We start from the raw sequence: 16,901 nt of genomic DNA, 5'->3' as shown, positions 1-16,901 counted from the left end.
GCTTCTTGACCTGCATACAGCCTTCTCAGGAGCAGGTAAGTTAGTCTGGTATTCCCATCTCTTGAAGAATTCTCCACAGTCTGTTGTGATTCACACAGGCAAAGGCTTTTGTGTAGTCAATGAAGCAGATGTTTTACTGGATCTGTGAGCCAACAGATGTTGGCAGTTTGATCTCTGGTTCCTCTGCCTTTTCTAAACCAGGCTTATACATCTGAAGTTCTCGGTTCACATACCGTTGAAGCCTAGCTTTAAGGATTTAGAGCATTACCTTGCTAGCATGTGAAATGAATGCAGTTGTGTGGTAATTTGAACATTCTTTGGCATTGCCCTTCTTTGGGATTGAAATGAAAACTGACCTTTTCCAGTCCTGTGGTCACTGCCAAGGTTTCCAAAGTTGCTGGCATGTTGAGTGAAGCACTTTCACAGCACCATCTTTTAGGATTTGAAACAGCTCAGCTGGAATTCCATCACCTCCACTGTTTGTACTGTTGCTTCCTAAGGCCCACTTTGCACTCCAGGATGTTTGGCTCTAGGTGAGTGATCACACTATTGTGGTTATCCAAGTTATTAAGACCTTTTGTTTGTTTTTTTTTTTAACAGTTCTTCTGTGTATCCTTGCTAGCTCTCCTTAGTATCTTCTGCTTTAGTTAGGCCCATACCATTTCTGTCCTTTATTGTGCCCGTCTTTGTATGAAATAGTCCCTTGGTATCTCCAATTTTCTTGAAGAGATCTCCAGTCTTTCCCATTCTATTGTTTTCCTGTTTCTTTGCTTTATTCAAATCCCTTGTGATTATACAGTGGAAGTGACAAATAGATTCAAGGGGTAGATCGTGCACACAGAGTACCAGACCTATGGCCCCAGGTTCCTAACACTGCACAGGAGGTGGTGATCAGAAGCACCCACAAGAAAAATAAATGCAAAAAGGCAAACTGGTTGTCTGAGGAGGCCTTACAAATTGCTGAGAAGAGACAGGCAAAGGAGACATGGAAAGATACAGCCACCTGAATGCAGAGTTCCAAAGAATAGCAGGGAGAGATAGGAAGGCCTTCTTAGGTGAGCCACCAGGGCAGCCCCTCATCTAATAAAAGGGATTTCTCAGTGGGATCGCTATGCGCTCAGTGCCCCCTACGGGCAGTGTGTCATACTGCCCCCCCACCCCCTCGACCCAGCTGGGGGTTGTGTCGGCCGCTCTCAGCGCCCAGGGGGAGGGGGTTCCCCAGCCTCTCCCATGGGGAATCCACAGACAGACCCAGGAGTCTCCTTGGAAGATGCGATTGTACTAATCACGAGTCGCCTTTAATCATCACCTCACACCCTACATCCGCTGAGAGACACGGAGGACCGAGGAGCGCAAGGACCCTGCCACCCGGCCCCACCTCTGCAGCCACCCACATTCCGTGGATGGATGGATGGACTGCCAGCCCCGCAGGACAGGACTGACAACAGCCTCGGCGATGCCCAGCTCCTCAGCGCGCCGTCTGTCAGCCCCAGGCAGCTTCCGGTTCAGCCCTGTGACGTCACAGGACGCGCCCGAGGAGCAGCCCCCGGGATGCCCGGCTCCGCCCACGTGCTGTCCGTCAGCCCCAGGCGGCTTCCGGTTCAGCCCGGTGACGTCACAAGACGCGCCCGAGGAGCAGCCCCCGGGATGCCCGGCTCCGCCCGTCAGCCCCGAAGCAGCTTCCGGTTCAGCCCAATGACGTCGCTGACAAACCCGCTGGCCCCGATGAAGTCGCCCGCGATGATGTTGGTGCAGCCGGCGGCCGACCCCGGGCACTGGGCCCGCACCCACGCGCACAGGTAGGGGAGCCCCGAGAGGGTCAGCTTCTGCAGCGACCAGGCCGGGTGGACGAGGATGAACTCCAGGTTCTCCGTGAGGTTGATGCCGGCCACGAACAGCCCGCCTGGGACGAGAGAGGGGCTGCTGTTCATGGCGCCGGCTCCAGCCGCCCTCGTGTGCGGTCACCAACCCACGGGGTCACGTGGCCAGCCACCCCGTGTGGTCACCGACTCGCACGGTCGCCCGCCCACGGGGTCAGCAACTCACGCAGTCACCCACCCATGTGGTCAGCAACTCAGATCGGCCACCCACCCACACAGTTACCCACCCACTCGGTCACCCGCCCATGGGGTCAGCAGCCCACGGGTCTCTAGGCCACCTGGCCACCAAGCCACGTGTTCACCCACCCATGGAGTCCCTAACCTGCGAGGTCATGCGGTCACCTGTCCACATGATTACCCACTCACACAGTCATCCACCCATGTGGTCAGTAACTCAGACCGGTCACCCCCCACACAGTCACCCACCAACTTGGTCACCCGTCCATGTGGTCACCCGCCCAGGCGACCACTAACCCATGGGGTCACCCGCCCAGGCGACCACTAACCCATGGGGTCACCCGCCCAGGCGACCACTAACCCATGCGGCCACCCGCCCATGCGACCACTAACCCATGCGGTCACCCGCCCATGTGACCACTAACCCATGCGGTCACGTGCCCATGTGACCACTAACCCATGCGGTCACCCGCCCATGTGACCACTAACCCATGCGGTCACCCGCCCAGGCGGTCACATGCCCATGTGACCACTAACCCATGGGGTCACCCGCCCATGCTGTCACCCCATCCAGACTCTGGCCTCCACAGCAGTCAGAGCTTCAGATGTCCGACAGAGACCAAAGTTCAGACAGCAGGGGCTCACAGGGGTGTTGACTCATGAGTTTCTCCTGTTAGAGAGGGCAGGCTGGCTGGACGGCGACCCCAAAGATGTCCACGTCCTGACCCTGTGTCGCGGACACAATAACGTGCGCACGGATGTCCCCATCCTGACCCCCTGTGGTGGACACAGTAACGTCCCCTAACACGTCACGTTCCGTTTCTCCGCTTGAACGCAAAGCCAGCCCGATGCCCTCAGACACGCGTGTGACCAGGTGTCCTGGTGCGAGGCGGCACTCACCTGGGCGGCCGCAGCTCTTCATGCGCTCCAGGTAGTGGACGAGGTCCTGGGGCTTCACCTTGTTCCCCCACCAGTAGGGGATCCCGGGCCACAGCTCCACGTGCCGGCTCACGGCCGCCTCGTCCTCGTACGACAGGATGACCTGCTGGCCCCGTGACCACAGCTGGCGCAGAGTCGGCACCTCCTGGGGGGGGGGGGCGGGGATCAGCCGGGTGCCTGTGAGACGTGTGCACAGGGGCTACTGCGGTGCCTTGACACGCTGTGCCAGTTATTGGGGGTGTCCCAGAAGCCACAGTGATGTGGGGGTTACTGGGGTGTCTGTGAGCAGTGACGGGCTGGTTATCGGGTTCTCTGTGAGAAGAGAGTCGTGGGTGGGTTATTGACGTGTCTCAGTAGAGACACTGGTAGGTAGGTCACTGGGGTGTCTGAGTGGAGACGGTGATGGGTGGGTTATTGGGGTGTCTTGAGCAGTGACTTGTAGATTTTGGGGGTGTTTGAGTGGAGACTCTGGTGGGTAGATTACTTGGGTGTCTTGAGCAGTGATGGGCAGATTATGGCGGTTCCTGAGTGGAAACAGAGGTGGGTGGATTAATGGGGTTTCTGATAGGAAATGGCAGGTGGGTGACTGGGGCATCTTGAGGAGTGATTGATGGATTTTGGGGGTGTCTGAGTGGAGACTGGGCAGGGTGGATTACTGGGGGTGCCTGTGACCAGTCATGGGCTGGTTACTGGGGTGTGAGTGGAGACAGTGGTGGGTGGATTACTGCGCTTCCGTGAGCGGCGTCACCTGGCGCCTGAATCAGCCTCATGTGCCGAGCGGATGGTCCGTGATTACAGTGGAGCCTGGCGCTCCCCTCACCCCTGCCGCCGAGAGCGGGCAGCCCCGCTCACCCCGCGGGGACACAGCATGTCCCCAAAGATGTTCTTGATGCAGCCCACCAGGTACTCGTGCAGGCCCTCCGTCATGCCCTCGAAGTTCCTGCACGCCAGGATGACCACCTCCCGGGGGTGGCCCTCCAGCCACTCGGAGATCTCCGTGAGCGTGTCCTGGGCGGGGGTGGCGAGAAGGGCCTTGTGTGAGAGACGAAGGGGCGTGGGTGGGGGCGTCCCCCAGCACGACCACTCCACAGACGGGTCAGGGGGTCCTGACACAGAAAGACACAGAGCAAGGCGCCTGCTCCCAAGGGACCCAGCCTCTCCCGAGTGGCAGCGGGGAGCCGTGGGTGTGTACACGCTCCTGTAGGTACGGTGCACACACGCGTGTGCGTGTGGTCAGGCCTGTGTGTGCACAGATGTGCGTGTGTGTGCACGCACAGCAGCAGGGAGCAGTGCTCATAGACTTGTGTGGAGTGTGCACTGCAGGGCGCGTGCGAGGCCAGCAGGGGGCGTGCGAGGCCAGCAGGGGGCGCGCACACCGAGGCCCAGGGACGGCGCCCCCAGACCCCGAGGGTCGCTGGCATCTATGGTGGGGGCACAGGGGCCGCGGCCAGAGGAAGCCGTGCAGTGACTTGGCGGCCGAGAGGATGGACTGGACACAGGAAGACACGCTGAGGACCCGGTTCAGCCAAACTGCGGGAGACGCCCCAGAGGCCAGGGCTGCAGGTGTGAGTTCAGAAACGCATGCTGGTTGGGGATTCTGAGTGACTGATGCCAGAGGTCAGCCCTCTCCTGCCTGGAGTGGATGTGTGTCCATCCCCTTACCTTAGGAGTCAGCATCTTCTAACTGGGGTGGACATGTATCCATCCTGCTAGGGGTCAGCCTCTCTTGATTGGAGGGGACGTGGGTCCATCTGAGTGGACGCGTGTCTGTCCCCTTAGGGGTAAGCGTCTTCTAACTGAGGTGGACGTGTGTCTGTCTGAGTGGCTGTGTGTCTGCCCCCTTAGAGTTTGGCGTCTTCTAACGGGTGGACGTGTGTCTATCCTGTCAGGGGTTCACCTCTATTGACTGGAGGGGACGTGGGTCCATCTAAGTGGATGTGTGTCTGTCCCCTTAGGGGTTAGTGTCTTCTAACCGGGGTGGGTGTGTTTCTGTGTGAGTGGGTGTCTATCCGCCCCCTTAGGGGTCAGCGTCTTCTAACTGGGGTGGACGTGTGTCTGAGTGGACGTGTGTCCATCCCATTAGGGGTCAGTGTCTTCTTGCTGGGGTGGACGTGTGTCTGTCTGAGTGGCCATGTGTCTGCCCCTCTCTTCTAACGGGTGGACCTGTGTGTCCTGTCAGGGGTCTGTCTCTGTTCACTGGCAGGGACGTGGGTCCGTCTGAGTGGACGTGTGCCTGTCCCCCTGAGGGGTCAGCGTCTTCTAACTGGGGTGGACGTGTCTGAGTGGGTGTGCGTCCACCCCCTGAGGGGTCAGCGTCTTCTAACTGGGGTGGGCCTGTGTTGCCCCTTACAGGTCAGCCTGTCCTGCCTGGGCCGCACGTGGCTGTCCCTGGCTGGCGGCCCCCGCCCGCGCGCCCACCTCCACGAGGGCCGTCGTGTACACCATGTGGACGAAGTGCAGGTTCCTCTCGGAGCCCTCCTCCATGTGTGCGATCCGCAGGTCCAGGTACCGCACGCCCGCGTCCAGCTGCTCAGTGACGCTCAGCACCTGCACACAGGGGTCGGTCACCGGTGCTGGGCACAGGGTGGCCCTGCCTCGGCTCGTCGCTGCCCTCGGGGGCTGGGCCTGCGCTGAGGATGCCCAGCTGAGGGCCGTGTCGTCCACCGTGAAGTCGGCAGTGTTGGAACCGCCAGGCTCGGGCCCTGCTTCTGGGAACAGTGTCTGCAGGGTCACTGGTCACGTGCAGCCAGAGCCCAGGCCCAGACTGTGGTCTTGAGGGTCCCTGCAGGGTCCAGCCTCACCCTCCTCCCTGGCAGTCCTTGGGCAGAAGCCCCCAGTGGGTCCACCAGAGCAGGCTCCAGGACACCCCAGCTGGACCCTCGGACGTGAGGACACACGGGACCCACAGAGGTCTGCCGCCACCCCCACAGAGGCGCTAGGGAAGGCAAGGAGGATCCAAGGGGCAGAAGGAAAGGAAGAAAGCTCTGCCTGCCGCGCGAATAAGAGGAAAAAGCAAAAAAATAACAGCAACGGAAATGAAAAGGGAAAGCTGCTCAGTCGTGTCCAACTCTTGGCAGTCCCATGGACTGTGGCCCACAGACCCCTCTGTCCATGGGATTCTCCAGGCAAGATCACTGGAGTGGGGAGCCTTTCCCTTCTCCAGGGGGTTATTCCCAACCCAGGGATCAAACCCAGGTCTCCCGCATTGCAGGCAGGTTCCTTACCAGCTGAGCCACCAGGGAAGCCGTAACATAACTTAGTAGCAGAAAAGGTACTTTGTTCTCTACAAGGAATCATAATGGAAAAAGAAAAGAATAAGGGTAAAAAGTTGGAAAGAAAATAACAGATGTGCTCTATCCAAAATAAAAGAAGCAAAGACTGATGTTAACATAAATTAGTAGCAGAAAATGGCAGTGTTCTCTACACAGCGTCATTATGGGAAAAGAAAAATATCTAAGGATTTATAAAAAGGGAAAGAAAGCGATCGTCTCCCTCTATCCAAAGTAAAAGGAAAAGTAGAAATGAATATTAACATCAGCTAGTAGCAGAAAATGGTACTGTGTTCTCTGCATGGAGTCATAATAGAAAAAGAAAGAAAGAAAAGGATAAAAAAAAGGGAAAGTCACAGACCCCCCCCCCCCATCCAATGCAAAATAAAAGAAAAAGCAAAGACTACTATGAATATTGTCAGCTGACTTGCCATCCACCTCTAAAAGGAGTAAGTCAAGGGCTGCGGCCGCCGCCGACCTTCAACACCCCCCGAAAGACCCCCCCCCCACCATGCACACCCCAGGCCTCCCAGGACGGAGGGACCCCGGCACCAAGGGACCCTCAGAGCAGAGGGCCCCCAGCCCTACAGGCCTCCCGGGCTCTGGTGGACCCGCCCCTCTGGGTGCGAGCTGCAGGCGCCTGACTGGAGCAGGAATGAGGCTTGCCCACATTCCAGCCCTTGCTCTCCGCCCCTCAGGTCCCCCAGCAGGATTCCAGCAACTGGGGACCTCCCAGGGGGAAGCAATTACACGCTGCAGGAGGTAGCAATTACACGAGGCCAGAGGTGCGCTGGACAGCCTCGGGAGCCGAAAACCAGGAATGTGAGTGCCCCCCACGCAGGGTACAGGGAGGCGGGGCCGCCTGCCTCCGAGGTGGGCCCTTGTTCCTGAGGCCCCTGGGCCTGGGCGGGTTCTCTACCCGCCACCATCCACCCCCGGCTGCCCTGTGTGCCAGCGACAGGGCTGCTGCCAGTCGGCGCCCCCTCCTCACAGACAGGCCCTGCCATCGACCCTCTCCATCCTGCACAGTGACTGCCGCCCACCCGGCTTCTCCCCACCCCCTAAACCCTGTGCCGCTGGGAGGAGTGCTGCAGGGGGAGGGAGGGAGTGCCTGCGTCTGGTTCTCTGGGACCCCACGGGCTGCAGCCCGCCAGGCTCTCTGTCCATGGGAGTCTCCAGGCCAGCACACTGGAGTGGGCGGCCATTTCCTCCTTCAGGGGATCTTCCCCCACCCAGGGATCAAACCTGAGTTCCCTGCATTGCAGGCGGATTCCTTACTATCTGAGCCACCAAGGAATCCTCCCTGGCGGGGGTGTCGAGCTGCAAACACAAAGCCACCTCAGAGGAAGTGGGAACTCAGCTATTGCTTATCTGGGAGCAGGAAGGAGCTGTCCTCAGCTGCACAATGGGCGGGACCCCCCCAACCCCCCCAACCCCCCCCAGCCTCTGACTTCAGCCTGTGATGCTCTTAGATGCTGGTCCACAGTAAAGCTCTGTCCTTTGCTACCTTTCTGGGAGGCTCGCTGGGTCGGGAAGATCCCCTGCAGGAGGGCATGGCAACCCACTCGTGTTCTTGCCTGCAGAATCCCACTGGTGGAGGAGCCTGGTAGACTTCAGTCCATGGGGTTGCAAAGAGGCAGACACGACTGAGCGACTCAAGAACAATTGAGCTGTACAGCGGGTTTGTTCTCATTCCTGTTTCCCCAACAGGGATGAGGACGCCGCCCTGGGGTCACACCAGCAGCTGGAGCTGGGCCAGGGCTGGGCGTGCCTGCAGACCCTCACCTGTGTGGTGGACCACTTGAGCACCACGGGCAGGGTGACGCACGGCAGCACTTTGCGCAGAAGCTGCAGCAGCCTCGGCTCCTGGCTGGAGATGGGCGACTTCTTGTTCAGGCAGTAGGTCATCGTGTCGTGACTCCCTGCAGGCACACCAGGCAGGGAACACGTCAGCCCCGAGCCTGCCCCCTGAGCCCCCGGGCCGCCCTCGGGATGCACGGCTGTAGCGCCGCAGGGCACAGGGAATCCTGAAAGTCACGTCCACCGAGACCGCGGAACTGAATCCTGCTTCGCAATGGGGTCTCTGCAGATGGGAGCAAGTGGAGGGCAGTTTCTTTAAGGAGTGCCGCTTTTGGACAGGAAAGGCTTCAGATGGCTTCTGATTTCATGGTTTGTGGTTTCCCAGGTGGTGCTCCTGGCAAAGAACCTGCCCGCCAATGCAGGAGACATAAAAGACGCAGGTTTGATCCCTGGGTCAGGAAGGTCCCCTGGAGGAGGGCCCGGCAGCCCACTCCAGGATTCCTGCTTGGAGAATCGCGCGGAAAGAGGATCCTGGCGGGTGCAGTCCGTGGGGTCACAGAGAGTGTGACATGAGTGAGCACAGACAGACCCTCTAGTTACAAGTACTTTGAAGTTACTCATGGTATTTTCAGGCTCTCTATGACACCGGTTTCATCTGTTCTTTTTCCTTTTAAATCTGTGTGGTCTGTTTCAGAGACTGTGCTCAGATTCACACCTTAGCAGTCACCAGGGGACATCCAGAAATCGTTCCCTCTGTCTCTGAACATAGGTCTGGACGAGCTTTATTTCTTTCTCCCATCTTTTTTTTTTTTTTTTTAATTTATTCTCAGGGTCAAGGGATGGGAAGGAGGATTTACAAGTTCACAGTATAATTTGATTTGATGCTGTATGGAAGAGTGGATGGATGGATGGATGGATGGTGGGTGGGTGGGTGGAGGGATGGAGGGAGGGACGGATGGGGGGTGGTTGGATGCATGGGTGGATGGATGGTGAGTTGGTGGTTAGAGGGATGGATGAGTGGGTGGATGGACAATGAGTGGGTGGATGAGTGGATGGACGGATGGGTGGGTTCTCAGCATGTGGCCCATGCACGCGGTGGTGTGTGACTCACCATGAAAAGGAGTGAAGCTCTGACATAGGCTACATAGTGGACGGACCGTGAACACATGATGGTCAGTGAGAGGAGCAGAGGAGGACACGTTTTCCATGTGCATTTATAAGAAATGTCCAGAGCAGGCACATTTGCAAAGACGGAAGCAGGTGAGAGGTGCCCAGGCCTGGGGGAGGGCCTCAGGAGTTCTGTGTAAGGAGAGCGGGCCCCTCGTGGGTGGAGGCGGCCTGAAGACCCGGACGCCCCCTCCTTGCGGAGCCCCCACGCCTTGCTCGCCGGGAAGCAGCGGAAAGGCGGAGACGGGGTCCGCGGTTCCCTGGCTGCTCCACATCCGCGGGGAAGGGCCGTGTGAGCCCCTCCGAGGGATGGTGGGGTGGCGGGCATCAAACCCCAGAGCCGTCGAGAGGGCGAGGAGGAGTCTGAGGCTGCCTTCCCTAGGAAACGGCACTTCCTGTTTGTCCCGCTGCTCTCTGCGCACCCAGCGGGCAGTGCCTAGGGTCGCTGCCGGAGGAGTGTGCGTGGAGAACGGCGCGTTTGCACCTTGGGAGGTAAGCAGGCTGGTGCTGACCGGCGGGGACCCTCCCCGCCCAGGCCCCGGTGGCTGCCCCTCCGATGGCTTGAGCACAGCAGTGTCGCCCTGGAAGTGCCCGCCTACCTGGGTACCTCCGGGCATTCCCAAGTCGAGATGCCCGCCCACGGCTGAGCTTTGCAGCACTTTGCGACCAAACTGGCTGGAGTCAAGAGGTTCCTCATTTTAATGAAATAGTCCCGGCACCACTTACCGAGCCGTCTGGGGCCGGGCGGACACCCTAAACCTTGGGCGCTCCGGGTCAAGTGCAGAAGGCGCTGCCCGAGCTCTGGTGGAAAGCGCGGGTGCGAAGGTGAGGGAGCTCAACTTCCCGGGGGTCCCCGCGAGTAGGACAGTGGCCGAGAAAGCACGCCCCCCTCTCCCCAGGGCTCGCACGTGTCCTGAAGGCAGGCTCTCGGGGGTTCATGTGCCTTCCGGGTTGAATGGGGATAAAGTGGACCCAGAGGGAAGGTGCTGGGGTGTGTATGTGTGTGTGCACCACGCGTGCACGCATATGTGTGTGTTCCTTGTGTGTGTGCATGCGTGTGTGGTATGCGTGTGTGCGCATGAGTGTTCTGTGTGTGTGCGCAGTGTGCATGTGTGTGCATGCGTGTGTGGTATGCGTGTGTGCGCATGAGTGTTCTGTGTGCGTGCAGTGTGCATGTGCCTGCACATGTGTGTGCCTCCGTGTTTGGCACTGAGGCTTCGCACACCTGGGACCGTCTGGAGGCCGCCTTCCCGCCGAGCCGAGCCTGCGGGGCCTCACCTGGGATGGAGAGCTGGTGCAGTGGCACGTCCCAGAGTCGAGAGCTCAGCGCCGACATCCAGTCCGCGTTCGCCTTGGAGGCGCAGGGCAGGCCGCGGAAGGAGCCGGCCGAGCTCACTTGCCCGCCCATCGGAGGCCGAGCCGGGAGATCTGCGGGAGGAAACGGGGCTCTGCAGGAGTTGAAAGAGGACGTGCGCGGAGGCGTGGCTCAGAAACGGGAACCTGAGGGCTCCTCTCCAAGTGAAAGGATGGGGTGCTGGCGAGGGGAGACAGCTCTAGAGACAGACAGAAATGGACAGAGACATGAAGAGACACGGGAGGTGAAGGGAGGGTTTGAGGGGGAGCAAGGGAGGGGGGACAGGGACCAACAGACAGACCCCAGCACCTCAAGTGTGTTCTCCCTGCGGCTGGAGCTGGCGACCCCCTCCAGAGGGCCCCCCACCCTCGCGCTCTGCACCAGCCCCTCCTCTAAGGGGCCCCTGTTGAGCCTGCGGGGTCTGCAGGAATCGGGGCTTCCATCCTAGGGGGCTGGAGCGCAGGCACTAGGCCGCACCTCCTTCACGCCCTGAGGCGCTCTGTCCTCTGGTGGGTGTTGCTGCAGGAAACGAGACAGTATAGGCTCCCAGGATGAAGCGCCCGGCTGAGCAGCTACGAAGCTGGGAGCGCCTCCGGCCAGGGTCTGAGTGTCCCCTCTCTCCTGTTACGGGTGGGGGTCCTGACAGGGCGGGGACAGGGAATTGAAAACGCTAGCGTCTTTACTACCGTGGGCCAAGCGCGGCCATCCCATGATGCAAGGAGACGATTTAAAACAGAATCACCTGGACACAGGACTTGGGTGGCGGCCCCTGACATCACTCCCGAGCCTCTGTGCCTCGTCTTCCCACCAGGGAGAGGGGACAGAGCCCTCTGCGTGGTGTTGAAGGTGACCCGGGGGTCCAAGAAGCCCGCCCCCCCCCCCCCCCTCCGCCCCGCCGCCTGTGTCCTGGAAACAGTTTCTGCAACAGCTTTCCTCCCTGTAGAGACTCAGACCCTCACTTCCCTGACCCGGCCACACAGACCAGTTCCTACCCGGGATCGTCCATCGGGGCTGACCCAGTCACAACATGGGCCTGCAACCCGCTGGTTCCGCCTGCCCAGCCCCAACTGCAGCCCCTGTCCCTGCTTGGGCAGAAGCCCCCCCTCACGGCTCCTCCCGTCAGGGCCTGTGGTCCACGTGCCACCAGGAGTTGCTTTCATGGCAAACATGCCTGGGCCTCCGTTCTTGTGTTTACTGCTCTCCATGGACAGGGGTGGTTCCTATTCTTAAGGTCCTCCCTCTACAGTAATAGTTCCCTTCTGTTGTCATAGTCCCCCCTCTACAGTAAGAGTCCCCTTCTGTTGTCATAGTCTCCCTATAGAGTAATAGTTCCCCTTCTATAGTAATGAAAGTGAAAGTGCAGTCACTCAGTTGTGTCTGACTCTTTGCGACCCCGTGGACTGTAGCCCACCAGGCTCCTCCGTCCATGGGATTCTCCAGGCAAGAATAGTGGAGTGGGTTGCCATGTCCTCCATGGGATCTTCCCGACCCAGGGGTTGAACCCAGGTCACCCGCATTGCAGGCAGAGGCTTTAACCTCTGAGCCACCAGGGAAGCTCTCTATAGTAATAGTTCCCTCTCATTTCATAGTTGGAGGAGGGCATGGCTTCAGCATCAGTCCTTCCAAAGACCACCCAGGACTGATCTCCTTCAGAATGGACTGGTTGGATCTCCTTGCAGTCCAAGGCACTCTCAAGAGTCTTCTCCAACACCACAGTTCAAAGCCCTACCTCTGTGTAATCATGCCCTCTCTAGGGTAATGCTCCTGCCTGAAGGACTCTTATCCTGTAATAGTCCCCTTTCCTCTTCACAATAACCCTTCAGAATAAAAGTCTCTTTCTCATCTGAACATGATTTTCATCCGCTTCAAGAAGATGCGAGTAGAACACACAGCTAAACAGTGTGTCAGAAGCCCGAGCCCAGCGCCGTGGGGAGCACGGCGGGTGTGTGCGCCCCGGCTCCTAGCGCTCCTCTGGTGCGTCTGTGTCAGCACCCTGGGGACACCTGTGGGTGTGTGTCTGTCTCTTCCCCTCGCAGAGGAGACCTCCCCATAACACAGGGCTCCTGCCTGCTGGGTGTCCTGCCCACGTCTCCCCGTAACACAGGGCTCCTGCCCAGTCCTGAGCTCTCCTGTCTCCACATCCCCGGACGTCTGTTCCATCAGAATCCGGGTCACTGAGTCACAAGCCCTTCACCCTCCTGTGTGCGCTGGCCTGAGAACCTGGTGGCTTCATTGTGAAGGGAGGGAAAATGCCATCCCCCGGGGACACCAGTCCTGTCCTCGCAGGACACTCCTGTCTCCCCGGTACACACGTGTGGGTCACCTACCCTCTCTCCCTCGGTTGTGAGCCCCAGCTGTCTGGTTTCCAAGTGCAGATTCAGGAATGCTCGGGGCCACGAAGGCAGCCTTGAGGCCTCGGACAGCACCCCAGGGAGCACACCCCCATGGCTTCCGCGGGCTCGGCGGGGCACTTCCTCAGGTGCCTGCCATGCCCTCTGTGTCCTCGGGCCACTCAGGTGAGCAGTGCGGGGCGCCTGCCGGTGAGGGCAGGTTCCGCCCCCGCGGGCCCCGGGGAGACACAAGGGAGGCCCCGTGTGACCGCACGCACGTCTGCGGGTGGGACGGGCACACAGGCGCCCAGGGCATAGTTCTCAGGTGAATGAATGGATGGAGCAACGCAGGGCCGGCGAACCCAGCACATGGCCGTTCCTGTCCTGCTCACCCGGCCCCGAGTGGTGGGCAGGCTTCACAAGCGATAGGCTCCTAAACCTTTGCTCAGGTCCCCAAACTCACCAGCCCCCTGAAAGGCTCACTGGGTCCCCAAGATACTCGCCAGCCCCGTGAAACACTCTCTGGATCCCCAAACTCACCAGCCCCCTGAAAGGCTCACTGGGTCCCCAAGATATGAAAGGCTCACTGGGTCCCCTAAACTCACCAGCCCCCTGAAAGGCTCACTGGGTCCCCAAGATATTAAACGCTCACTGGGTCCCCTAAAGTCACCAGCCCCCTGAGTGGCTCACTGGGTCCCCAAGATATGAAACGTTCACTGGGTCCCCAAAAGTCACCAGCCCCCTGAAAGGCTCACTGGGTCCTCAAGATATGAAAGGCTCCCTGGGTCCCCTAAACTCACCAGCCCCCTGAAAGGCTCACTGGGTCCCCAAGCACTTCCTGGGCTCCCAAAGTGCCCACCCACCCCTACCAGCCTGTGGCCCTACCCCCTCAGCGTCAGGACAGGATGGAGACCTAGGTCATCAGCTGTCCTCCCCGAGTGGCACCAGCCAGCACAGGTCAGCACCGGCTCGGGACTCGTGATGGGCTTGAAACTGCGCCCCGCGAGCCGCAGTCCAGGACCTCTGTCGGGCTCCGCGCTCGCGCCCAGAGGGACTCTCCTTCCACCTGCAGACGCCAGGTGGACGCCTCCCTTCCCCCGGGAGGTCTCAGCCCTCCAGCCCCTCCCGCTGCCCAGTTCAGCCGCCCAGGGCCCGGGGGCCCGAGCGCGCAGACCTCCCGGGACCCCCGCCTCACCGAGGGAGTCTGTCCGCGCGTCTCCCCGGGGGACGCCGCGTGCGCACCGCACTCTCTGACCGCGGAGTCCAGCGGGAACTCCCGGCTGCTCGCTGAGCCCTTTGGCCCGCGGGAGCCTCAGGCGTTTCCTCAAAGGCCTGACTGGATGCCGGAAACACCCACTCCCCGAGGTGGGGGGACCGCCTCCTAGACATGCCCCGCCCCGCCCCCTGCATCGCCCGGCTCTAGGCGGGGGACTCGTGCGGACAGCGCTGCCTGGCCGCGATGGGGGGCCCGGGTGCCCCCGACGGACAGTCTGCAGGGCCCAGCCCTGCCCAGGGGCCGTCGTGGGCCCAGCGCCCAGACGGTGGGATGCCAGCGCGTGAGCTGGGCCAGGGCGACCTGACCACCTGGCCGAGCGCTGGCCGCTGTCCAGCATGTGGTCGCTGCCGCCCAGGACCGGAGCAAACAGGGCTGTCAGCCCAGGGCTCCGTTGCATCATCCATGCCTCCAAGCCTTTGATCCCGCCGGGTCACGCTGGGTGGCAGGTGGCCAAGTCCTCCACTGAAGTGTCCGGCCCCGAGCGGCCCTTGTCCCAGCCCTGACTGCGGTGTGTGGTCTCCGCGGGTGAAGGTGGACCCCCAGGGCGAGTCCTCGCCTGCAGCCCCGCTGGCCCCAGGTGACAGAGCCTAGGAGGGTCAGTCCCTCGCCCTCCGCGAGCCCCGTCTGCTCCTCGCAAGTTAGCGCCTTGGGCCCCCGTCTCCCTTCCCCCACTGTGGCTGGAGGTCAAGGGATCAGAGGCGGACCGTGAATTCCAGCTCACTGCCGGGAACCCTCCTGGTGGCCAGGCTTCACAGGTAAAGAATCTGCCTGCCACACCAGAAAGCGGGTTCAAGCCCTGGGTGGGGAAGGTACCCCGGAGGAGGAAGCGTCAACCCAGTCCAGTGTTCGTGCCTGGAGAGCCCCATGGCAGAGGAGCCTGGGGGCCATAGTCCCTGGGGGCGGGAAGAGACATCACAGGGTGGCCAAGAGAAGCAGCTGCAGGCGGCCCTTCTCCCCTCGCCCCTGAGTCCCTGTTGCAGGAGCTGCTAGTTCCCTCTGGGGGCTCGCCTCCCGCATTCATCTGAGCTCGGGCCCCACCGGCTCCCTCCTGCCCCTGTTCCTCCCTCCGGGCAGGGCTTCCTGCCGCCCCGACTCCTCTCCCTCCAAGCCAGGTCCCCTCCCCGCCGCGCTGTCACCCTCCTCAGTCACAGCACCCGGAAATCTCCAGGTCTCCAGAAGCCCTGCTTTCTGCTGGAAAAGAATTTCCAGACACAGAGCATTTCAGAAGGGAGTGAGCTGATTAAGAACCAAGAGCAGAGGTCCTGGCGCAGCAGGGGAGCCGACAGTTCGCAGGGTCAGGAGCTAGTGTTTACACCCTCTGCGTGCTCAGCCGCTCAGGCGTGTCCAACTGTTTGCCATGCCCTCCTCCAGCGGATCTTCCTGACCCAGGGATCGAACCTGGGTCTCTTGAATCTCCTGCGCTGTCAGGAGGGTTTTTACCACTAGTGTCACCTGGGAAGCCCCAGCCCCTTTCTACTGGTTGCTTAAAGCCTCCAGATCTTCGCTAACAAGCTTCCAGACCCCAAATTACACAAAGACGCCCACTCCAGTAAACCCCTGGAGCCCCCGGAGCCCCCACCAATCACCTAAAGCCAGCCTTCCAGCAGGAATTTCCTGTCCTGAGGGCCTCCCTGGTGGCTCAGATGGTGAAGAATCTGCCTGACCTCCATTGGAGCTGGGCGGGCAGGGCGCCAACCTCCACTGCAGCCCCCGTCGGGGACCATCCTGGTCTCAGACACATGTACAGCCAGTGACCCCTGGATGTAACAAGAAGCTTGTGTCTTTTTACAGGCAGGCCTTTTCCGGACACACCGAAGCAGCTGCTGCTCCCCTGCCTGACCCCACCCCCACCTCCTTCCTCCAGGCCCAGCTGAGAGGCTGCCGCCGCTGCCTCCTTGCCTGCTGCCTCTCGCAGCCACGCAGTGAGAGCTGTGGTCAGCCGCTCAGTCGTGTCTGACTCTGTGACCCCATGGACCGCAGCTCGCCAGGCCTCCCTGTCCATCACCAAATCCCGGAGTTTGCTCAAACTCATGTCCATCAAGTCGGTGATGCCATCCAACCATCTCATCCTCTGTCGTCCCCTTCTCCTCCCACCTTCAATCTTTCCCAGCATCACGATCTTTTCCAATCAGTCAGTTCATTGCTTCAGGTGGCCAAAGTATTGGAGCTTCAGCTTCAGCATCAGTCCTTCCAGTGAATATTCAGGGTTGATTTCCTGTAGGATTGACTGGTTGGGTCTCCTTGCAGTCCAAGGGACTCTCAAGAGTCTTCTCCAACACCACAGTTCAAAAGCATCCATTCTTCGGCGCTCAGCTTTCCTTACAGTCCGACTCTCACACCCGTACGCGACCCCTGGAGAAACCACGGCTTTAACTATAGAGACCTTTGTCTGCACAGTGATGTCTCCGCCTTTCAATGCGCTGTCTAGGCTTTTCGTAGATTTTCTTCCAAGGAGCCGTGTCTTTTAATTTCTAGATGTGAGGAATGCAAAGATTGGGATCAGGAAATCAGGTCCTGAAAATATCTTGACTATCCAAAGACCTGTTCCTCCAGTTTCCCTGGAGCACAGAGGGCGTCACTCTGCACCCTGAATTCCCCTCGGGGGTGTTGGAAGTCAGCAGCTGCAGCAGCATGGGTTACATCTCCGTGCAGGCAGGTGGCTAACGCCCTTATCGTTGTTCACGTGCTCAGTCACTCAGTCATGTCCGA

The 16,901-nt window shown here is 60.1% G+C and overlaps 1 protein-coding gene and 2 long non-coding RNA genes across 9 annotated transcripts; 2 read left to right on the top strand and 1 right to left on the bottom strand.

Annotated features, from left to right (window-relative positions):
• Positions 1 to 1,263: 1,263 nt before the first annotated feature.
• On the bottom strand, positions 1,264 to 14,341 carry LOC101116550 (PI-PLC X domain-containing protein 1). Of its 7 annotated transcripts, XM_060408549.1 has the most exons (8): positions 14,112 to 14,341; positions 10,511 to 10,660; positions 8,051 to 8,187; positions 6,221 to 6,279; positions 5,415 to 5,543; positions 3,849 to 4,004; positions 2,958 to 3,141; positions 1,264 to 1,903 (listed from the first exon to the last, which is right to left on the bottom strand). In XM_060408549.1, the coding sequence occupies exons 1-8, from the start codon at positions 14,324 to 14,326 to the stop codon at positions 1,665 to 1,667; spliced, it is 1,269 nt and encodes a 422-aa protein (XP_060264532.1). In that variant the 5' UTR covers positions 14,327 to 14,341; the 3' UTR covers positions 1,264 to 1,664. The 7 variants fall into 7 exon arrangements, with proteins under 7 accessions (XP_060264532.1, XP_060264534.1, XP_060264535.1 ...); XM_060408551.1 differs by lacking the exon at positions 6,221 to 6,279 and having other exon boundaries at positions 14,112 to 14,214; XM_060408552.1 differs by lacking the exons at positions 6,221 to 6,279; positions 14,112 to 14,341 and adding an exon at positions 11,064 to 11,315.
• Positions 8,053 to 8,850, top strand: LOC114111250 (uncharacterized). The gene is made up of 2 exons (XR_009598963.1): positions 8,053 to 8,164; positions 8,451 to 8,850. It is a non-coding gene; the product is annotated as an uncharacterized LOC114111250 (long non-coding RNA).
• LOC121818143 (uncharacterized) lies at positions 11,074 to 12,434 on the top strand. Its single transcript, XR_009598964.1, has 2 exons — positions 11,074 to 11,187; positions 12,176 to 12,434. It is a non-coding gene; the product is annotated as an uncharacterized LOC121818143 (long non-coding RNA).
• Positions 14,342 to 16,901: the final 2,560 nt, after the last annotated feature.

The sequence above is a fragment of the Ovis aries genome, chromosome Y, assembly GCF_016772045.2.
Source record: "Ovis aries strain OAR_USU_Benz2616 breed Rambouillet chromosome Y, ARS-UI_Ramb_v3.0, whole genome shotgun sequence".
NCBI classification, from domain to species: domain Eukaryota; kingdom Metazoa; phylum Chordata; class Mammalia; order Artiodactyla; family Bovidae; genus Ovis; species Ovis aries.
The sequence above is the reverse complement of the archived record's forward strand: the minus strand, read 5'-3'. Positions and strand labels throughout refer to the sequence as shown.